The 24,040-nt window shown below is 45.7% G+C and overlaps 1 protein-coding gene across 3 annotated transcripts in view; it reads left to right on the top strand.

Moving 5' to 3' along the window:
• Nucleotides 1-1,441: 1,441 nt before the first annotated feature.
• STXBP6 (syntaxin binding protein 6) overlaps nucleotides 1,442-24,040 on the top strand; it is a 263,219-nt gene continuing 240,620 nt past the window's right edge. The window contains exon 1 of one of the 3 annotated variants that reach the window (XM_082619220.1): nucleotides 1,442-1,765. In XM_082619220.1, coding sequence (XP_082475346.1) covers nucleotides 1,459-1,765 — 307 coding nt within the window. In that variant the 5' untranslated portion in view covers nucleotides 1,442-1,458. Of the gene's footprint in view, nucleotides 1,766-2,151; nucleotides 2,303-2,415; nucleotides 2,461-24,040 lie in introns of those variants that run through there. The other 2 variants (XM_082619222.1, XM_082619224.1) reach the window with 2 other exon arrangements.

The raw sequence follows: 24,040 nt of genomic DNA, 5'->3' as shown, positions 1-24,040 counted from the left end.
GCTCTCTTTCCCATGTCAGTATGGTGTTTCTTGCCCCTTATATTTTTAATCAAGCAGACTGGGGTACCACCATCTGACACCCCAGCAGGGCCTGGGCTAGGATGAGGCGGGCTGCACAGTTGAACGGGACATCAAAGAACCCAATAATCAAGATAAATGTTTTAATGCAATATTTTTAAAATTAATACAAAAGATGAAAAATATCAAAATTTAAAATAAAGACAGGGTCATATTACTGGTTTTCCCTTTTTTTCCTTTTTCAGACCCCCAAAATGCCTCAGCAGAGTTGTGTTATGGATCCTACAGTGACTTTCCACTTGGGTACTTTTACTAAAGATGTTTCCCAAGAGTCAGTTTTCACACCCCCTTTCCACATTGGTATCCGTATCTTACTTCTCTTCTTGAATGCCTCAGCATTTATCTGCAACCCTCTTCTGTCTGGAAAACCTACTTCCCTTAGTAACTGGTCGTACTTTGATGGCAATCTGAATCATCTTGGATACTCTCCAGTGCCTTCCCAAACCACAGTGGGCAGAGAAACCACTGTTCTTTGGTAAAAGAACGCAGAAATCACAATCCTCACACTGGCTGGCTGTGGGGTTGAGCAGAGAAGGAACTCAAGTATATTTTGTTTGGTCCAGAGCGCTTTTTTTTTTTTTTTTTTTTCTTTTTGCGATATACGGGCCTCTCACTGTTGTGGCCTCTCCCGTTGCGGAGCACAGGCTCCGGATGCGCAGGCCCAGCGGCCATGGCTCACGGGCCCAGCCGCTCCGCGGCATATGGGATCCTCCCAGACCGGGGCACGAACCCGTATCCCCTGCATCGGCAGGCGGACTCCCAACCACTGCGCCACCAGGGAGGCCCAGAGCGCTTTTTAAAATCTGAATTAGTTATCAAGATTGAAAAACCAGGATATTTTACATTTAAAAAAATCGGAATCTCTGTCATTTCTTGAAAAAAAAAATCTAGCCAAAGCAGGCCCCGATTCTTCCAGGATACCAACGGGAGTTTGGAGCCCAGTGGCTCTGCCTTCAGAGCTCTCTCCTGTTCGCCGCCTCCTACCCGTTTCACACACTTACATTGCCGGCCAGGCCCTATTCGCTCTTTTTTGGCGACCCTAGGCTTGAAGCAACGAGTGCACTGGATAAAACCAATCTGCTGGGTCCACTTGTTCTTTTGGGGAGAATATTTCCTCGTTGTCCTTTCTAGGCTTGCAGAGGCTCACAGAAGCAGCTCGTCTTTCTCACCCACAAACTTCCCACGACCCGTGAAACTTGCAAGGCCCTCCTCCTTCACTGTTTCTCCCCCGCCCTTTGCTCCAGGGTCCCCTCCCCGGCACCGGCCCTTCCCTCCCTCCCCCACCCAAGGCGCTCCGGAGCTCGGGGCGGGTCCCCTGCCCCCAGCTCGGCCATCTGCCCCGGCCCAGGGCGCTGGGGCTCGCCCACGGCGGCACTGGGCATGCTCAGAGGCGGCCGCACGGGCAGCTTCGCTTCGCAGGCGCTAGCACTCAGCGGCGGGCGGGCGCGCGGCTTCAGCTGGAGCTCCAGCGCCCGGAGTTGGAGTTGCCGGGAGTTCCCCCACTCCGCCTTGCGCGCGGCAGCTGGAGCCGGCGCGGCAGCCGCGAGCGGCGGCTACCCAGCACCAGGGCCGGCCGAGCCTTGTCCGGAGCCCGGATCCCCGCGCGGGGCAGCTCCCGGGGAGGAGCCTTGCGGGCTGGGACGCGTGCAGCGCACCGGCACTGCCGGGGCACGAACCGGGCTGCAAGGTAGGGCCGGGGCGTGGGGAGCCGGGCGAGTGAGGCAGAGGCCAGGCCGGGGGTTGCGGAGGGTGGAGGATGCGGCTGCAGCAGCTGCGGCGTTTGGGGCGCCCAGCGCTGGGTCTGAGGCGCGTGGCCGGGTCGGGGATCCCGCTGCGGGGCAGGGGGAGTAAGCAGGCGCCCAGGGAGATGCTTTCAAGTTGGCGGGCGACGGGAGAGGGGGCCGCGCGCTCGGGCGCAGCTGCTTTGTGCGCGCCGAGAGGGACTCGGGTCCCTGGTTCTCCCCAGACCTGGGACCCGATGTGCGGGCAGGGCTGGGCAAGCCGCAGAGCCGAGCAATTTCATCCGAGAAAGTTGAGGATGGAGCCCTTCTTTCCTCACTGGCCCCGCGGTAGGATAGCCCCGCGGGTGCCGGCCCGAGGCCCCCAGTGTGGAGGAGCTGCGCCCCTGGGCTAAGTTCCGCCGCCCCCGGCTGAAATCCACGAATCACCCAGATCTTCGCTTCCCTGGCTGGCTTCTAGGAAAATCATTCCTGCCAAAACTGAGGTAGGCTGTCCGGGCGGGAATGGCTCCCTGCCTCCGGGACGCTTAGCTGGGCGACGCCCCCTTCTCAAACTGAGACGTGGCCAAGGGCGCCCGGTTCCGAGTTAGTGCTTACGGTACGCACTGGAATGGAGCCTCACACACATGGCGGGGAACGTGGGGTAGGTGGATGGCCTGATTTTTCCTCTAGTCTTTTCTCGGCTTTACAACACCCCACCAACCCCACCCGGCTCATCTTCGCAGAGCACAGGACCTTGAGGGGAAGGCCAGGTGGAGAGTTTGGGTTGACATACTGTTCCTTAGGAGAGGATGCCTGGGTTGTATCTGGCTTGGGCTCCAGCCCCAGGACTTCATAACGAGCCCTCTCCCCTTTCGGTTATTCTTCCTCAGGGACCGGGTGGGAAGGAATAGGGGCGGTGGGTCCACAAGAATGTCCACTTCATCCTACCATCTCCTAAGAGTGCGTTCCAGGGGACCCCAGGACCCTGGAACTGGCGTTATGTGGATTACGAGAATGTGGAGGATGCTGACGGTTCTCCTAGCTCCACTTTTTTCACTTCTTGTTTTGAGTTTTGGGGTTTTGCCTGCACACGAGTCAGAGCTGCTCTGTCATAACCGGGGGGTGGAGGAGCTTCAGCCTGGCAGTGAGCCGCTGTTCACCCCCGAGGCTGCTAGTGGGAATTGGTCCAGAAATGATTATGCAGGCTAGAAATATGCCTCTTCCCCCCCCCCCTTTTTGGCTGAACACCTTGGCTGTTGGGTTTGTGTGTTAAGTTCTTAAAGGAGAACCCACACACTGCTCAAGTACTATGTTTTAGGGGATCACCATTTCTGCTACATGTTCTCTTAGCTTTTTTCCTGAGGCGGGGTGGGAATCTGCTTTGGGGCAGATTTCCAAATGTGGAAATCACCTGGTGTTGGTACACAGGTTCTAGAGTGAGATAGACCTGAGGTCAAGATTTAGGTTTACAGTCGGATTACTATGCTAACTGACAAATTGTTGGACACTATGAACCTCAGTTTTCTCTTCTGTTAAATGGGGATAATAGTGGCCTTATCTCCTTTAATTGCAGGGTTGTTGTGAGACTTGGGGGAGATAATGGGCATCAGAAGTGCTAAGAAAACTGTAAAGCACCATTTTTGTTTTCCTGTGGCTGTGCTCTTTACCTCAGTTTTTTTTTTGAATTAACTACTTTTAATTGTAACAAGCTGCCTAAGTCTTCTCTCCTCCGCCCACTCCTCACCAAAAGGTTTGGTTTCTCAGGGCTTTGGAAGTCGCTCTTTATCTTCTTTTTTCTCTTCCCTTAAATCCATCTCTCTTTTGATTTTAAGGGTTGAGGCTCCAGTCCTTGTATTTATCTGAAGGAAGCAGCGAGGTGTAGATTAGGAGATGGGAGCGTGGTGGGGTGCCTTATCAATGTTCAGAGTCCTGGGCCCCAGAATTGGCATGTTAACAAGGCCCCAGTTTGAGATCCAAGGTTGATGAAGGAGTCAGCAGACCTGGGGCTGGAGCTCTGGCGTGGTCTCTAACAGTGACCTTGAACTGGGGACTCAACCCCTCATCAGTGGAATCAGACTGTGAGCTTGAGGGCCAATGCTGATCAGAGGCAAGAACAGGTGAGATGTCTCTCACTCAGTTAATAAAGGATTAATCAGGCTCCTGACCCCTCCCCACACAGGTGCTGCACCTTACCTAATCCTAGGGTAGTGGTTCTCAAACTGGAGCATCAGAGTCCCCTGGAGGGCTTGTTAAATCACAGCTAGCTGGGCTGCATTGCCAGAGCCTCTGATTCTCTGTGTCTAGGGTGAGGGGAAGGGGGTCCAAGAATTTGCATCTCTAACTAGTTCCAGGTGATGCCAGTGTTGCTATTCCAGGGACCATGCTATAGAATCACTGACTTAGGGGGTGAGAGAGAGTAAGAGAGGTGAGGTTTGTTCAGAAACACCATTATTTTATTACATCATATATGGAGACAGGGTTTCTTCAGGCCATTTTAGGAACTTGCCTAAGGCATTTTCTATTTCTGATACCTGTGCCACTTCTCATTGTCCAGTTTAGATAATTCTGATTGCTTTTCAAATGAATGAATTTTACACAAAAGGAGTCCCCCCTTCTTTTCATACTGTAAAATACTTAGCCTCTGGTTTCCAGGACACTCTTGGATAGGCTGAGATTGGTGACCTTGATATTGATAAATCCAGTAACTACCCTATTTCCTTTCTTTGGGGATCTCAAGATGTTTGTGGAGAGGAGATTTCGAGAAGTTCTGGCAGCTTAAGCCTTAAGATTGGAGAACAGGTGAATCACTTATGAGCAAGATTAAAAAGAATTTGCAAGGTGGTGTCTTCTCTGAAGGGACAGCTTACCTAGGCCTTGGGGGGAGGTGATAGATGTCCTGTGGTGGTCAGATCTGGTGAAGGCCTTCCATTCCTTCTGGAGGATGGTGGTGTTGGCTGTAACTGAGGGAGACCCTCTATCACTGTCTGAGGGCTGGGAAGCCCAACTTCTTGGAGCAGCTGTGCAGTATCAGTGCTGCTCTGTGTAGCTGAGCTTATAATCGAGCATTATTTGGGCACAACCCAACTTTAAGCTCTTCTCCTTGCCCCCTAAGCTATGGTCCAGGGCTGACAGTTCGCCATGACTTAAGATGGCCTAGGTTGTGGCCTTGAATTTTAGCTGCTTTGTATCAGAGAGGCTTCGGGAACCTGCTGGAGTCAGGAAGATTCCCGAGATGATATTCGAGGGCAGAAATAAGGTTTACGTAGCACCCAAGTGGACTGTGTGTCCAAGGGGCTCAGCACTTGAACTAGTTCTCGTGTTGCTGTACCAAATGGAGTCCAGCTGACCGTCAGGCTTTATCTCAGCTTTCCATTTGTGCTTTGTTTTGGCTTTCAAGTGATTAGCACTAGAGAAACGTATCAGTAAATCAGAAACCTATTCAAAAACTCAAGTGTACCACTTAGTGTTCTAGCAGATAAATCTGCAAGGCCCATGCCTGTCTTCCTGACCGTAATCAGCACTCAGTAAAGACACAACCTTCAGCTTGAAATTCTTTAGATGCACTAATCACTGATATAAATGGTTTCTCCTACTTAACATGAGTACAGAAAATTTCTATTTTAAAATTCTTTTCCATAACTTGATATTTACATTTTGGGAGTTACCCCTACTTTCTGCTCGGAGGATTTCTTTTCCAGGGTGGGGAAGCTTCTTTCCTTATCACTGTTATTCACTTTTTTCAGCACATGACCACTTGATATCTTGGCTCCCTTGGCTAAGTTTGTTGTGAGACAGTCATTCTGATAACTTTATTTCTCTTTGATCATCAGGGCTGTTACTGGGTTATAGAGAGTCATGGTCAGTTCCTGGAAGGCTCTTTTCCTCAACTGTCCTAGAGGATTCTTTTAAAATAACACTCAGTTGATACTGCACTAGCTCATTTCTAAGATCCTTTTTTTTTTCTTTTCACATTTCATCATTTTCCAATTTCAAAAATCTAGATGGGTCTGAAAAATTATGAACACATTTAATGTATGGTTTCTTTCTTCTCTTCCTGTAACCTGTTATGTTAATAGTGGCTTCCCATGAATGGCATCCTAAAACAAAGCAAGTTTGGTTTCTGACCTGGGTGGAAAATGTGGTTCCTGCTGTCCAGCTGATAGAATTGAGCAGCCATCCAATTAGCTCAGCAGTTCCCAGAGGACTGGGAAGAATACTGTTAGGTGGATGTTAATAGGTGTGCTCTTGTAAAGGGCAAATCAATTTGGAAGCGCTGTCTGTTATTTTTCCCCGTCTCGGAGATTCTCACTGTGTTCCTCATTGTATCAAAGACTCTGAGAAGGACTGCAGTTAACGATATCAACAACAAGAAACTTAGTTCTATTTATTTTACCAGACATTTCCCAGAGCATCTTGAGGTTATATGTGTATCTTCTAGGACTGCTTTACTGAATCAGCACATCCCAGCAGTTCTAATATATTATTTAACACCATCTATGGGTAGGGTGGTTTCACCTGGTCTATCTCTAAAATATAGGGGCATTCATAAACTATGGATATTAATTGATGCATGAACTGTACAGGTGGTTACTGTTTATTTCAGAGTAGAGAGAAGCCATTTGAAGCTGTGGTGGCTGAGGAAGCCTATATGGATGGGCTAGACTATGAAAACTCTGGCAACGATGCGTAGCACTCCTGTAGAGAGGAGAAAGGGTGTTTTAGGTTGCTGGTGTTAGTGAGAAGAAGTGTGAAGTCGTACTTGTGCCTACATGTAAATAAATACTTTTCAGAGCACATAAGACAAGTGCTGTGCCTAGCACAGAGTGAGACTGTGTGAATCTGTGGCAGTGGTCAAAGAACCTGTCGTCACGTTCTTTCTTGATTCTGTAAATTCGCTGAAGTAGCAGATGAGTTCTCGTGACCACAGGAGAGCTTGTTGTGGATAAAGGGGGGCACAACACCCAGGTTGAAAGCAAGGAGGGGTGCATGGGACAGAAACGGAGAGAGGAAGTGTTCCTAGGCTTTCAGAGGGTAGTGGTTCCAGGTACAGAGGGATTAATTCAAGTGTATGTCCAGCTGAAGAATATTAGATATTTGGGGGAAGAGCTTTCCAGGAAGAGGGGAACTTGACTGGAGTTTCAAAAATAAGCAAGAACTCTTATAATTCAACAATAAAAAGGCAAATAACCCAATTTATAAAGGAGCCAAGGGGCTTCCCTGGTGGCGCAGTGGTTAAGAATTCACCTGCCAGGGGACACGGGTGCGAGCTCTGGTCTGGGAAGATTCCACATGCTGCGGAGCAACTAAGCCCGTGCGCCACAACTACTGAGCCTGCGCTCTAGAGCCCGTGAGCTACAACTGCTGAGCCTGCGTGCCACAGCTACTGAAGCCCGAGCGCCTAGAGCCCATGCTCCACAACAAGAGAAGCCACTGCAATGCGAAGCCCGCGCGCTGCAACTAGAGAAAGCCCACGCGCAGCAATGAAGACCCAACGCAGCCAAAAATACACAAATAAAATAAATACATTTATTAAGAAAAGGGGCCAAGGATTTAAATATACATTTTTTTTTAGGTAAGCTATACAAATGGCCAATAAGGGGATGAAAAGATGCTCAACGTTATTAGTCATTGGGGAAATACAAATCAAAACCTCAGTGAGGTACCACTTCACACCCATCAGGATGGCTTTGATCAAAAAGATGTATAATAACAAATGTTGGTGAGGATGTGGAAAAATCAGGACCCTCCTACATTACATTGTTGATGGGAATGGAAAATAGTGCAGCTGCTTTGGAAAACAGGCAGTTCCTCCTCAAAATGTTAAACATCAGGGTAGCTCATGACCAATTCCACTTTTTGGCAAATCCAAAAAGTTACATTAGTGGTTGCCAAGAACTGGGGGGCAGGGCAAGAGGAATGGGAGTGACTGTTGATGGGCATGGGGCTTCCTTTGGGGGTGATGAAAATATTCTGGAATGGTTGCACAGCTTTATGAATACATTAAATACATTAAAACATTGTGAATACATTAAAACTACTAAATTGTACACTTTAAAAGGGTGACTTTTATAGTGTGAATATCTCAACTAAAAGAAAAACAGTAAGAATGCCACTGTGGGTAGAGTGAAAGGAGAATAATAAGAAAAACGTGGAGAGAGAGATGCAGGAATAGGCTCTCAGTTTCAGGGCAGATTTTCTGCTCTTGGGTAAAAAAAAAAGGTATATACATAATTCCTTTCTCCTTGTTTGTCTTTGGATCTTTTAGGATTTTTCTGTTACTCTTTCATCCCAAAGTCCTTCCTCTGAATTAAGAGCGTCGTGTGCCAAGTTGCTTCTGAGTCAGTGGAATCGTTTTCATGGCAAATAGCCTGTGACCTTCAGAGAGGAGTGTGTTTCTGGGCTTTGCTCTGGGGACTAACTCCATATTTAGGCTTCCTTGCTGTGATCCACTAGAGGGCAGTGGGCAGGGCTGACTGGACAGCTTATGTTTAGCTTCTCCCTTAAGATTTGACTGTGGTAGACGTTTTAGCATCATCTTCTAAGTTGTTAGTGGAACTGTGTCAAGACTGCCCTTAAAAAAAATCTCTGGGGCTTCCCTGGTGGCGCAGTGGTTGAGAGTCCACCTGCCGATGCAGGGGACATGGGTTCGTGCCCCGGTCCGGGAGGATCCCACATGCCGCAGAGAGGCTGGGCCCGTGAGCCATGGCCGCTGAGCCTGCGCGTCCGGAGCCTGTGCTCCGCAACGGGAGAGGCCACAGCAGTGAGAGGCCCGCATACCGCAAAAAAAAAAAAAAAAAAAAAAAAAAAAAAAATCTCTGTATTGAACAGGATTCATGTGGTACTTGGCACTACACGAGCATCAGTGTATTTGGGTGCAAAAGTCATTATGCTAAATGAGGTTAAACACCACTGGAACAGTTGTTCCCTTGGTAGAGACTTTCTACCCCCTTTAACAATGCAGTGTAGCTTAGCTGTGCTTCTGCAACTCATGGACAAGAGCGCTTGGGGATCTTGTTAAGGTGCTGATTCTGATTCAGTAGGGGTTGGGGTCTGGGATTCTGCACTTATAGCAAACTCCCACTGATGCATGTGCTGCCAGTACGTGGATCACTCTGTGAGTAGAAGCTAATACAGTGTGAAGATGGCATTGGAGTGGGACAGAGCTGAATGTGAAATGTGACTCTACCATTAATTTGTTGTGGGAACTCGGGTGGGGTAGTTAACACCTGAGCCATGGTTTTCTTATCTGTAAGATCAGAGTGAGACCTAGCTTGTAGAAAAGTACCTAATATGATGCACCTGGAGTGTTTAATGTTCTTTGCCTTCTCCTTCCCACAAGGGCTAAGAATCCCATGGTTAGGACTAAGGAAAAAGTATATGGAAGAAAGCCAAGAGCTTCGAAAAGTTTTCTGATTTGTGTGGGTGAGGTTGGGGTAGGGGGAGAGGCTGTAGGGGAGAAGGGCATGAATCCTAGTCCTCAAAACAACGTAAATTTGCCTGTTGATTCTTAAATTACCATGGTTTTGGTAAAGTCACAGAGGTAGTCTCAGCTGAGTCTGGCTGACTTTCAGTCAAGGTGTTGGGTCTTTTTCTTTTTAACTTATTATTTTTGGCTGTGTTGGGTCTTCGTTGCTGCACACAGCCTTTCTCTAGTTGTGGCAAGCAGGGGCTACTCTTCTTCGTTGCGGTGCACGGGCTTCTCATTGTGGTGGCTTCTCTTGTTGGGGAGCACGGGCTCTAGGTGTGCGGGCTTCAGTAGTTGTGGCTCATGGGCTCTAGAGTGCAGGCTCTGTAGTTGTGGCACATGGACTTAGTTGCTCCGTGGCATGTGGGATCTTCCCGGACCAGGGCTCGAACCCGTGTCCCCTGCATTGGCAGGCAGATTCTTAACCACTGCACCACCAGGGAAGCCCAAGGTGTTGGGTCTTGCATCTGTTATCATGGAGTTGGTTTCTTTTTGACCAGAAGGGCACCCCTGAGCTGCTCAGTTGGTGCTAATGTTCCTTGGTGTGGTGGTCTCGACCCATCCCTGCCTGGTTGCCTTCCCCCCTCACTTACTGATGTTCATCTCTCATGCAGACGGGAGGCGATAAAGCGACCTACAATGCACACCGTTGAGTTTCATTCACAGCAGGAGTGAATGTTTCTTGGGATTACGTTGAAAATTTTTGCCTCATTGTTGGCTGTAGAAAATCTGGGCAGTTCATTAGTTTACCTTCGGTGAGTCTATTAAACTCTGGAAAGTTTTGGTTGAATTAGGTGAATGGGAAACAATGGAAGAGGAAGAATTGGGAGCTAAATCCTGGCCCCTGGAGCCTGGGTCACTGGCTTCACCAAGCCTCAGTTTCCTCTGCTGTTACTTGGGACCAGTCCCTGCTGGCTGGCCTGCCTCATGGGCTTGGTTTGAGGCTCAAATGAATAGCACCTGTGAGGGCACCCTAAGATGATGGGCTTCCGTAAAGTATGGACCAACACTCAGCAGTGCCGGCTTAGGCAAGGGCATTGTCTCAGGGTTACGGTGGCCTGTTAACTTTTATTCTCTTTCTGTCTCCTTTGTCATCATCCAAAGTGGGAGGAAATAAGAGATTGTGTTTTCGTTTCAGTGAAGTTGTTGGATCCTTTTCATTTTCCCCTGGGGACAAAATTACGCGCAAACAGTTTGTAAGATTTGAACAAAGCCTCAAGTGCAGTAAATCAAACTAGTTTCCAGTCTTCACAGCCTGAAATTCCCTGCTTTCCTAAGGATGGTAATTTTGCCCTATTTCACCTTGTTTAACTGTTTTGTGGATTGGCAGGTGTGGGTCTTTAGTGCCCAAGGGTTCTGAAGAAAAGGGCCACTTTGTTACAGAGCCGGGGCTGAGCATTTAAACCGTCGCTGCGCTCACATCGGTAATCAAAGAGAGGATAGCAGAGTTGAAGCCGAATACACTAGGCCTCACCGCATAGCACTGTCCTTCCCGACGGTGGAAGTGGGAAGGATCTCAGGCGAGTGAATACATGCGTTACCCTGTAATCACCTTTGATAACCACTGTTGGTCAGAGAGGGTGTATGTCAGTGCTGGTCTTTGTTTTTAGACTTCCTAGGAATATGTCACCTCACACAGTCCTGGGTGACAGCCAGCAGTATCTAGTGGTTGAGAAATTAATATTATTCCTGAAGAATTTAATCTACCCTATCATTAAGTAGCAATAAGGAGCTGGGTGTAGAAAGCTGGGTGTCCCTGAAGTAAGTCCTTTTAAAATTAAAGCCTTATGCAACTGTAACTGTAGTTTAAAAAATAAGTTGAAGGTAGAAATTTGGTGCTTATATAAAGAGCTTGATGCTGATAAAGTGGACATTTCTCCCAGTTTCATCCACTGGAAAGTGAGACTTTCTCCTTTTAAAAAGATGCTTTTCTGATCTTGCCAACCACACACTCGCTGGTCTATCTGGTGGTTGACTTTTAAAAATGGAACAGGGAATGCTGAACTCAGACATTTTGTTTATGAGCAGCCTTGCTTTCAAACCCCCACCCCCCCACCCCCCGACTGTGAACTCCTCCAGAGGCCGGGATCTGTGTGTCTGGCATGTAGGAGAGAATCAATAAAAATATGTTGAGCTGGACAGCTGCTTTCTTCTGGGATTCCCCCTTCCTATTAATTTTTCTGTTCGTATATTATTTGAATAACGTTTCCCTAGAGGTGATTATGTGCTTCCATAGTACATGATTCTAAGCACTTTACAGATACTGATTCCTTTCATCCTCCCAACAACTCTCAGAGGTAGGTACTATTCCTTATCCCTATTTTACAGTTGAAAAAACAGGCATAGAGAGGTCATGTTGATACCAGCCAGGGTTCTTGGCCTTCCTTAATCAATAGAAATTGATAAGAGGCCAGAAAAGAAATTCAGGTAACGCTTTACTGGGGCCCGTGCTGCAACGGGGGGAGCGAAAACAAGTGTCAGTTTCCCTTGTTCACTCCCCAAGGGGGAGAAGAGCTGGTTCCTTACATGGGGTGAGGGTTGGGCAGGAGGGGGTGGGCTTAGGCGGTCTGCCCACACCTTTGGTGGTGTTGAGTGCAGGGAGCATGCGCAGTATCCTATTTCTGCTCCTCCCACCTTGTTTTTCCTCCGGGCTGTTCGGAAGTGGCGCTTGGGTCTTTGGTCTTTTTGTATCTTGTCCATAATTTGCCCCGACTGTGCTTTCATGTAGTTATTTTTAGTCCCTTATAGTTTCTTTGCATTTTGTTGCTCAAGGAGGTGTTTGTCCAGGTGCAAGCACTGCAGCAAAGGGTCCCGGGTCCCAGCCTGTCTCAACGCGGCTTGTGTAAGACCCCAAAGCTGCCGCATAGAGAGCTGCACGTGAACCAGGTGCCCCAGTTTCAGGGTTCCTGCTCTCATGGACAAGTTTGGCCAAGCTTCAGTAGACACCCCTCTCCTGCCTGCTCAGTGCTCCAATATTACCTTTCTTCACCCCCCACACACCCCGGCTTTCCTGAGCACTGCAGAGAAATGAGGGCAGGCGCACCTTTTCTGCCTTCCCTTCCCCCCGCCTCCTTTGTCCTCTGCCCTTTTCTGCCCACTCCCAAGTTCCAGGAAAATGTGACCCTGGATTTGGAAAACAGGTACAGCACCATGGCCCATTCGTATGGGCCCAGCCTTGGGGGGAGGCCGTTCACAGAGGGGTTGTTAGAATGAGCTCCACTACCTGGATGAGGCTGTGACCTCCAGCCCAGGGCCTCTCAGTTTGTCAGGTGACAGGCAGTGTGACCTAGGTCAGTGCCTCTCAAACCTTTAAGTGCAAGTGAATCACCTGGGCATCCTGTTAAGGCACAGATTCTGATTCACTGGGACCGAGGTGGGGGGGGGGGCTGGGATTCTTCTCACAGGCTTCCAGGAATGTCGAGGCTGCTTGTCCTTGACCCAAGGCCCTAAAGGAGCCCTGAGTCTGTGCGAGGTCAAGCCTGCTATTCCAAGCACTGTCTTGCCGGAACAGGCCTGATTCCTAACCCAGGGCCCAGAGGAGACTTAAGACATGTAGAGAGAGACCCACCAAGATTGGAAGCCTCATGAAGGCAGAAGCTTGAGACAGAATGAGAGCATAGCTGAGAGTAAAGGAAATTTGATGCTTCCAAAAGGAAGCCTGTGTATCATTTCCAAACGTGACCTGAAAAGCGCACTCTTTATGATGGAAAGCTTATTACAGAGTGGCTCTAGTGATCCAGCAGAGAGAATACAAAGTACAATAACTCCTGTTTGAGTTGATATGAAATTTCACAAAGAACCTATGCCACTGGCCCCTAAAACTCTTGAAAGTAACCCCCCGAAGCTCCTCAAAATCTCCCTGAGTCTCCCCACGTTCTGCCTGCTTTCCAGCTGCATCTGCTATGGTAGGTGCCACAGTCCTAGGAACCAATGTTGGGATACCAATGGAACAAATACGAAGTGCTCTCCTATGTCACCTGAGTCTCCTAATTACCCAGCTGTTTTTGATTGATGAGTAGTGAGACTCAGGGAGTCAAACTCCCTCGGAGCCACAGGCTCACAAGTGATGGAGCTGGGAGCAGGCACGGTGAGGCAGTGTGGCCTGGTGTCTCTTGCTCTTCTGACCCGGCCTGACTGCTTAGTTGAATCAGTTTGCCCTGTTTGGCTTTGCAAGGAGGAGGCATCCAGGTGGGTTTGCTTTTTAAAGAAAATGACTTTTTTGAAGGTTAACGTACATGCAGAAACAGGCACCGATTCCATGGGTGCAGGGTAGTGAATTTTCCATTCCAAGAGCACACCCATTTATTCTTAACACAGCTCAAGAGAGGAATAGCCACCAGCACCCTGGAATCTCTCCTCGGGTGTGTCCCCTCCTGTTACTTCCTCCTCCATGGTACCGCTGTCCTGACTTCTAAGACTGTAGATCACCTCTGCCTATTTTTGAGTTTTACATCAATACACTCGTCCTTTTGTATTCTTTTACGTCTAACTTCTTTTCCTTAACATTGTAAGATTCATCCATGGTGTGCATGCAGCAGTAGCTGGATTATGTTCCATTGTATAAATACACTGCAATTGCTGATTATGGACATTCGAATTGTTTCCCGGTTTTGGCTCTTACGAATAATGCTGCTGTGAACATCCACGTGTATATGTTTTTGGTGGTGCACATAGGTATGCATCTCTGGTGTGTGTGTATGTGGGTGTTTCTGTAATGCCTGGTTTCTTTGATGTGACTATGTTCGTCTTTAGTAGATACTGCCAGAGAGTTTTCCAATATGGCCATTCCAATTTATAGTCCCCTCTGGTGTGAGTGAGCGTTCCATTACTCCACATTCTTGCCAATACTTACTTTGATAGGTCATTTTTCCCCCAATTTTATCTATCTATCTATCTATTTATTTATTTATTTATAGCTGTGTTGGGTCTTCGTTTCTGTGTGAGGGCTTTCTCTAGTTGTGGCGAACAGGGGGCTACTCCTCATCGCGGTGCGCGGGCCTCTCACTGTCGCGGCCTCTCTTGTTGCGGAGCACAAGCTCCAGACGCACAGGCTCAGTGGTTGTGGCTCACGGGCCGAGTTGCTCCGCGGCATGTGGGATCTTCCCAGGCCAGGGCTTGAACCCGTGTCCCCTGCATTGGCAGGCAGATTCTCAACCACTGTGCCACCAGGGAAGCCCCTGATAGGTCATTTTAATCTTAGCCTTTCTGATGTTGTATAGAGGTCTCTCATTATGATTTTCATTTGCATTTCTCTTATCACCATTGGAAGCTTAGTGTCTTTGCCTATATATTTGGCATTTGGATATCTGCTTTTGTGAAGGGCCTGTTCAAGTCTCTTGCCTATTTTTCAATTGTGTTGTTTGTTTCACTTTTAAAAACAAAGTGAAAACATCTATGAAAAATCCTTGAAATCTATAGTGATGGGAATCACCTGTGAGTGAGATTGGATTATATTCAAAGAGGTAATTTCTGGAGATCCCCTCCTGCAGGAGGCCCAGCAGGCTGAGGGGGGCTGAGGACAGGCAGAGGCATAAAACCCTTAGCAGGGGACCTGCTGCAAAGTTGAGGAGCCCTGGGGTCTATGGCTCAGGTCAATTGTCAAGTTGTGAGATCACCTGAAAGCTTGAAAGCACTTCACTTCTAAATGTTTGCCTTTTACAGACCGTCACTCTGGAAGATTGTAGACCAACTCCAAAAGTATTGCTGAAAACATTTTTGGAATTGCTTTGAGTATATTGTTTTGGATATTTTTAGTTGCTTTCAAAATGCCCTTTGAGAATGTATTTGCTTTGGGGAAATAGCAGCAGACATCTCAGAACCCAGCCCAGTGAATAAGGAAGGTGCTTCATGGGTGACTTAAAAAACAAAACATTATTTGTAAGGCTTGCCTATAGGGGGATGGAAGGTGAGCAGGAAGGAAGAAAGCGCTGCACTAAATGCCTGAGTTTCCTGATCTCTTTTCATCTTTATAGTAACCTATGAAGTACTAACTGTTGTGAGTATTCCTACTTTGTAGATGAAAAGTCAGACTTAGAAAGAGAAAGACTGCGTGATTGAGGAATCAAACCTAGCTCTGTCTTACTTGAGGACCACTAGTACCCTTTCCTTTTCCCCACCCTGCCTCGCCTCTGATGACTGTTAGAGGAATCAAAATTGTTGCAGCCAGAACACCGTGTGCTGATGCAAAGGTCTGGTTTCCACCCTGTCCTGTTATAGACCCTGGGATCTGGGTGGGTCCTCTTCCTGGTGGGGGTTGGGAGAGGAGAGGAGAATTCAGGCTTCAGGGCACTCATTTCCAAACATGATTCCTGGGCTTCCCTGGTGGCGCAGTGGTTAAGAATCCGCCTGCCAATGCAGGGGACACAGGTTCGAGCCCTGGTCCAGGAGGACCCCACATGCTGTGGAGCAACTAAGCCCATGCACTGCAACTACTGAACCTGCTCTCTAGAGCCCACGAGCCACAACTACTGAAGCCCTTGCACCTAGAGCCCATGCTCCGCAACAAGAGAAGCCACTGCAGTGAGAAGCCCGTGCACCGCAACGAAGAGTAGACCCTGCTCACCACTACTAGAGGAAGCCCGCATGCAGCAAGGAAGACCCAATGCAGCCAAAAATAAATAAATAAATAAATGAATAGAAATTATTAAACCCGCCCCCCCACGATTCCTGCAGCTCCTGCTGTTTAGGGGAGCAGCTGAGGGTCTTTCAGTATCCTGGCCCATGTCCTGCCCAGGATAGTCTGACCTGTAGACTTTACTTTGCTCTTCTAAGTGGCTGGCAAGCCACCCAGGAAATACTCTAGGACGTGTTCATGAATATTGTCACTGTTGGAAACTTTATTCTATGTAGAGAGTCTTTCTCCAGATGAGCACTTACAGAAAATCTGACCAGAAGAGGCAGAATGTTGCTGAATTCTTTAATATTCATTCATTCCTGATCTTAAGAGAAGAATCACCCATTAGTTTTCTCTGAAACAGAGTGGGTTAATGGCTTCGGTGTGTGATGAAGACCTTCAGAAATAATTCCTGAAAAGAGTGTCCTGGGCGGATTGCTTTCAGATAGACCCTGGGGAATCCAGCCGGCCCTGAGATGTGAACGGCCTGGGAGAGACACAAAAATACACTTGGCCATCGCAGAGGCTTGTTCTCACCCTTCCTGTCTCATGGACCCCAACAAGCTGACCCCCTTCCACTGAGCTTTGGAATGTTGTCTCAAAGTTGAGTACCCAGAACGTAGAAACTACAACCTATTTTTCTGTCTCAAAGCAGTAAAGAAGCCTCTGGACTTCTTTTGAGACTGCACAGTAGAATGGTTTCTTCGTTTGATGGTTTCTTTATTCTTAGCACCTTAGATCCTGCGTAGCCTTGCTTTTCAGGGCAAAGCTCTGGGCTGTGGGTAATCAGATAACCAAACCATTTCCTAAACAAATTAGAATTTTATTTCATTCGCAGTCACACAGCTTTCCCTAGATAAAATGAGGCATGTGAGAAAAAAACTGTGAGGACATTTTAATGAAAACTTCTCCTGGTAAGATACTCATTTTCCTATCACATTTAATTCCTGTAGAGTATTCTAGAGCAGGTGTGAAGAGCCAGGTGTTGCCCTCGTCCCCCAGTAACTGAATACCTGATGCAGCATCTTTACCTGTTTCCTAGCAGATTATATGATCCCATGTATGTGTGCAGGTTGAACACCTCAGATTTGGACTTGGCTGGGGGACATGGGAACTTATTCACCTCCTGCCAAAAGAAAGAAACTTACAAGTAGTGCTTTGTGTTTTGAATTTTGCAGTGCACTGAGTAAACACAAGTTATGCATTGTGATGGGAGGAGTAAAAAGGTCCCCCATGTCTTTATTTTCTGAGTGGGTGTAACTAAATGACTAGGTCCTGGATGTGTTACTAAGATGTAGGTCACAATCTCCAGCAGAGCAACAGTAAACATTTCTCACCTGTGTTATCTTACAGGTGCAGGTGTCTAAAGTTCTTTTTATCCTAAAATGTTTTCCTCGAAGGTTTTTTGTTTTGATTTGTTTTAATAAGCCTCTTGCTTTGGGAATAAGGAACTCACTTCAGTGAATACCTAAGGCTTTCTTAATTCCCTTATGTTACAGATGAGGACACCGAGGCTGTACAGTTCTACCATGAATCAGTAGTAAACCAAGGACTCTTTAATTCCAGCCTTTTGTTTCTCAGCTCATTGTGATTTTCTAGAACTGTAAAATATTCTTAAGATTCTTTGTTTTAAAATCTAGCTTTCAGTTTAAGGTCATTCTGTCTTAGCAGTTGTTTCCTTGCTTTATGGTAACCAAGCTTTAAAATGATCCAGTACAAGGGGAAAACCAAGCCATGACTTTCTCTTGTTCTAAAATTAATATAAAAATTTATAGCTGTATAAATAATATTTACTGAATTTGACACGATTATTTGTATGTATGAATAAATAATTTTGAAGTGTACCAATATTTTATGGCTGATCTGGTCAAATTTCCACTTGGAGGAGATTGTATCTGTGTTGAAACACACTGTCCTTTCTCTGTTATCTTGGCCTTTGTGAAGGATGAATCCTTGGACTCATGATTTTTCACCCTGAGTTTGTGTAGGAAATCAGGATGTGTCTAATTATCATATAGGGTGTCAGGAAATTCTCATAACACTTAATTTAAATCCACTTAAATTAAAAATAAAGAACACATTATATAGCAAGAGAGGTTTTTTTTTTTCCTTTTGAAGAGGAGATTGGACTCCGTGAATCAGATGAGCAGTTTCAGAACTCATGGGGATTACTGCTTTAAAGGCCCAGGAGGAGTGGATAAGAACCCATCAGCTCTGTCAGTCCTCACTGTGCGCTGGTATACTGATGCTGTCTGTAACTGTTGATCTATGACCTATTTCTCTCTAAAAGCTGTCTATTTAAAATCAGTTCTCTCTTCTTCTGCCCAGCTCAGTGAGCATTTCTTTTTTTCTATGCTGCTCTTGGAGCTGACCCTCAGGATGGAGAACCTTTGACAGAATAGCATCTTATCCTCAACTCAAGGTCTCAAAGTCATGATTAACTGGCAGATATTGGCTTCAAGAAACAAACAAACAAACAAACACACCAAGACACTAATGCTTAGAATCCACAGGGCTTATGGGCTAAGAGTAAGGGTACTAAGAGAAGAGTTGGAAAACATGTTGGGCAGAGGTGGCCAGGCTCTCCTGGTGAGTTGATGAGTACCTTGGCTCCCTTTGCCCATGTGTCTGCCCCCTGTCCTCCCTTTTCTCCCGCCTGTGGCGGCAGGGTGCTGTCTTAGGTGCTGAGCTCAGACAGGCGCAGAAGACTGGTCTTTGGGGACTAGGGTGTGTTGACCTTTGCTTCTCTATGGCCATCTCCATCCTTCTGTCCCAGCTCTCTCTCTCCATTGTCATTTGATACTATTCTGGATGGCATGAAGTACCCCGGTAGCATCATTCATTTTCATTCTTTTGTCCTTAAATGCCCTTCTCCTCCTGTCCGTCTTGTATCTTTGCAATCACTCTTCAGACACCACCTCTTTGAAACCTCCTGTGACCACTGAACTTGTACCTGAGGCAGAGTTGGTCTGTGCTACTCCTGTGCCGTATATAACTTATAACTTATCATGCTCAAGTGGGATTATTTGCTTGCAAGTCTAGACTGAACATTTGAGGGATGGGACTGTGACTTGTACATCTTGTATCTTAGCATGGTGCCTGGTATATATGATAGGTACCCAAAAGAGGGTGGATGGATGGATGGATGGATAGATGGGTGGGACACATTCAAAGAGAACTTCTGAGAAAGGAGAGAGAGCGTGTTTTCAGCTGGGATACATGGGAAAAGCTCTAGGTGGGGACAGGAGTTGCTTATACTACATAGTTACTGAAAAAGATGTATATATAGTAGAAGATAGAAGTATGTGCTGTGGAGAATGAGCTGTGCCTTTTTTTTTTTTTTCAGAGTAGAAACCAAGTAATTGGCAAGAGATGACATTGCAGTCATTTGGCTTTCCTTCTTAAAAGCTCTGGGATCTTTACTGAAAGATCCAGTTTCTTATGTGTAAAATGATATCCTATAATGTAGGTTCTATTTTTTTTTTTGCGGTACGCAGGCCTCTCACTGCTGTGGCCTCTCCCTCTGCGGAGCGCAGGCTCCGGACACGCAGGCTCAGCAGCCATGGCTAACAGGCCCAGCCGCCCCGCGGCATGCGGGACCCTCCTGGACGGGGGCACGAACCCATGTCCCCTGCATCGGCAGGCAGACTTCTCGACCACTGCGCCACCAGGGAAGCCCTGTAGGTTCTATTTTTAATGTGAGGATCAATTGAGACTTTCAAAGGGCTCAACACCCTGCCTTGTCTGTAGTGAGTGCTCAGTAGGGTAAATGGTAGCTCTTACCATTGGCCTCTATTGTCTGATAGAATTGAGGTGCCTGATATAAATGTTCTCCCACTCCCTGAATAAGAAACTTAGATTCATAGGTAACCACAAAATGTGTGTCCGGGTGTTAGGATTCACTGGAAATGGGATTATGTCATCTCTTTTGTCTTCCTACTTACTTAGTACTTCTTTTTAGAAAGAAAGGCACTTATCAGTTTCTTAGGAAAGCACTTGGTTCTAAAACAAATTTTTCATGCAAGGCATTCATGGGAGTCTTTCTAGTTGTTTAAAAAATATATGTAATATATGCCTATATCTATATATTATGTGCAAAAAGTGTAATTCTTTCCTGAAGTTCTAGAGAGCAGGGGACATGCATTGCTGTTTCTATTTTGATATGGAAGCAAGTTGTGTTGGTCTGGGACAGCTTGATTTTGGCTGATGAATGCCATTGGTTTGTATGTGTACACTTCTGCCCCCACTATTGGAGATACATTTAGAAATCAGTGGTAGGAGTTTCTAATAGTACTTATTTACACAATCATTCATATGTTCATTTCCTGCTCTGCTTACTGCTGCTTTTCTCACCTGGTCTTTCAGTGCTGGATCCGGCAATTATTATTGTTTTTTTTCCCCTTAATGTTCTTAGAAGCTACTACAGTTGCCAGTGATAAAGACTCTTTGCCTGTGTCTCTGAGCCCCTTCTCAGAATATTTTATAGCCTATGTTGCTGTTTGGGTATGTGGCCATTTTTATTTGTTGCCTAATATAGGTCAGTCCTGCCATAGTGAATTTCTGAGCAGATGAGAAAATGGATGGGAAGCATCTACACAAATCTGGTGATATGGATCCCCCATCCTTTGTCTCTAATTCCAAAATCCAAAATGCTCAGAAAGCTCTTGTCACCCATTTGGCAGCAAGACCTCCCTTGAGCAAGAGTCTATTTATATTCTTCATTTATCTTGTTTTGTGTGGTTATCCGTCAGTTTTGCTGCAGAGGTACTACTGTGTTTGAGTATGAGGTGCTGATCTACACTCTACGGGGAGCATAAAGTACGTATTACATTTCAAAAATGTTAAAATTTTTGCATTCCAAAACACATTTGGCTGTATGGGATTTGGGTAAGAGATGTGGGCCTGTAGTATTTTTATTAGGGCCTCTAAGCCTTTTTTTTTTTTTTTTTTTTTGACAGCCTTCCCTTGAGATTCTCTCCTGGGTACCATCTTTGTGTGGCATGCAAATGAGGATCTCCTTTGTCTGTCACTCAAGCAGTATTTAATGAGCTGCGGTGGCTTTGTACTAGGAATTGGGAAGAATGAGGCATTGGCTCTTTTTGCCCTGGAGAAGCTCAGAGACTCATAATGATGCGGAAGGTGCTATATTAGCCAGTCTGTGGATTCCTGCCTGTGGTGGGATAATCACATCCCGAAACTTTGCCAAAATTGCAAAGATAAAGAAATGTGGAAGAGAATGATCAAGAGCAGTTGTGTATTTGCTGTGGTCTTTGAAAAGTAAAGCCAGAGATGGGGCTGCATAGGAGCCAGTTTTTGAAGAGCCTTATCTACCAAGCTAAATAGTTAAGAATTTATCCTTTGGCAGTAAAGATTCTTTAAACCTGGGAATGAATGATTGGGTTCGCATTTTAGTAAGAGCCCTCTAACGTTATCTTAAGGGACCCCCAAAAGAAGTCATTGAAATATTCTGGGCAATAGTCCTATAATACTTAATATTGTATAGTGCTTTAGGGTTTGCAAAAGATTTCTCCAGCCTTAATTTCTTTTGCAGTAGCCTTGGGGGATGGGTAGGTAAAAACTAAGGAAACATTTCAAGAAGTGACTTGCCCAAGGTCATATCCAGCAACAGGCTGTACCAGCTCTCCTAATTCTATATTCGTTCCTGCTTGAACATGATATTAAAACATTTTAATATACTGTCCAGATACTGAGCATACTTAAAGGTAATCTGCCACCTGCATATCTTTTATACTTGTACTTGATTAGACTGTCAGCTCCTTGAGGACTTGCAGTATTAAATTTGATGTGCCTTTGGCACAAAGATAAGCTCACAATAGGCACCACCAAGAATTTGCTAAACTTTCTCCTCCAGAGCAAGCACAGTCCTAGAAAGAAGGAACATTTGTGAAAACAGAGGGACTGTCATTTTTCTTGTTGTATATCTCATCATGTGTACTTATTAGGCAGTTTCTATGTTTAGGGCACAGTGCTAAGTGCTGTGGGGAATACAAAATGCAGAACAGTTAGATTTAAATTTTTTTAAAATGTCATGAATTAAGCCTGTTCTGTCCTATTCAGATCTCACACCAAATTTCTTGGCTTTTTGTAACAAATTTCCTTTTTAAAGGATGTTAGGTGTTGAAATCAAAAGGCTTCTTGCACAGACTGACTGGAACTATTAGGCTTATACATTTGCTTTGCAGTAATTAGGTATAACATGGCACATTTCCAGGTGGTTATTTTTGAAACAAAGAAAGAAAGAAAACCACTAAATAGGCATATTTTATTATGAAAGAATGCAAGTTTTACCTTGACTAGATGCCCAGTAATATCACCTCACAAGTGAAAATCATCTTGTGATCCATACTTAAAATCAGTAGTCAACTGTAAGTTTTGTGTCAACCCTACTGAATTAGCCCTGAAATTAATGATGTAATCTTTTTCTTACACACCTGGCATATATTGCTGTTTATGCTAGCAGTATTTCCTAGGCTGTCTAGGCATTAGGGAAAAGTCAAGGTCTAAATTATTCTCAGTCTTAAGAATCCATGTCAGTTTTAAAGCGTTTATTGAGTTGATTCAGTTCTGATTTCTTTTACCACCTTTGTATCAGAAAAGCTTTGGGGGCCCCAGAAGAAATTCTAGAGGTCATTCAGACCCAGGGGCTAGACTGGGGGAAAGACAAATTAGGAAACTGATCCCTATGGGTTCAAGTCCATTCTTCATCTTGTTAATTATAACTTTGGTCAAGTGTTTGAGCCTCTGGTTCCTTATCTGAAAAATGAGGCTTATGATAATGTTTTTCAAAGATTCTAAGACATACATTTTTATCTTAAAACAAGATGTGTTTTATAGTGTATTATATGTTATGGTTTAATTTGTGGTGTTTTTGTTTAATATAGTGGCGCATAAAATGATGCATCTTAGAATCAGTGATTTCTTAGATTTGATGAAATATGGTAATAATTTGCCTTACCAACCTCCTGGGTTGTTGTCAGGATCAAATCAGATATGTTTACTAGAAAACTACTGCTGTGCCAACTAACATGCAAACAAAAGCACCTTCCAAGGTCCCTGGACAATTTTTCTGCCTTTGGTATTTTTTTTAAAATAAATTTTATTTATTTAATTATTTATTGTTGGCTGTGTTGGGTCTTCGTTGCTGCACGCGGGCTTTCTCTAGTTGTAGCGAGCAGGGGCCACTCTACGTTGCTGTGCGTGGGCTTCTCATTGCAGTCGCTTCTCTAGTTGCGGAACATGGGCTCTAGGCATGCGGGCTTCAGTAGTTGTGGCACACAGGCTCAGTAGTTGTGGCTTGCAGGCTCTAGAGCGCACGCAGGCTCAGTAGCTGTGGCACATGGGCTTAGTTGCTCTGCGGCATGTGGGATCTTCCCAGACCAGGGCTCGAATCTGGGTCCCTTGCATTGGCAGGTGGATTCTTAACCACTGTGCCACTAGGGAAGTCCCTGCCTTTGGTATTTCTGATGATACTTTATTTCTATATGTCTTAAAAATAAACTGGGAAGAGTTGGAAAATGAAAATTGCAAATCTATATGAATTAAGATATCAAATGTCTTTCTTAAATATTTGAAGCAACAATAGAATTTCAGTTGACTTACACTTGGACTTCCTGAAAGATTTTATTTTTCTTTCAAGCAGTACCTCAGTCATGTTGGTCTTATCTCCCCTTACTTTTCCCTCCACCCTTCCACCCCTAAATAAGAGTGCTGAGTAAGGCCAGCTTTGGATGGGAGAGGAGTGTGGGGTGAGAAGATCATTAATTTCATTTTGGGCACATTGAATTTGAGATGAGTTTGAGGCATCCAAGTGAAGATGTTGAGTAGGCAGTTGAATTTGTGAGTCAGAGATAAAAATGTGGCATTTGGGTTATAGAAATGGTAGATGAAGGCTTGAGCTTGGACGAGATCACCTAGGAAACAAGAAAGCAGGATTGGGACTGGAGGTTGACAAGCCACCTTCAGCCAGCAAACCTGTTTTATTTGGCCTATGCAGTGTTTTTAAAATATTTGAACAAGTTGCTGTAGCATGTTTATGGTTTTTTGGCTGCCCCAAATATACTTTGTCTTTTGATGGCAGCACCCTAGTTTCTTTTTAAGAAATTCCCTACCCTCCAGTCTCAGACCTTAGCCTTAGATAAAGTT

Source organism: Mesoplodon mirus (genome assembly GCF_964341445.2).
Source record: "Mesoplodon mirus genome assembly, chromosome: 4".
Lineage (NCBI taxonomy): Eukaryota > Metazoa > Chordata > Mammalia > Artiodactyla > Ziphiidae > Mesoplodon > Mesoplodon mirus.
This window is presented reverse-complemented; position numbering and strand designations above follow the sequence as displayed.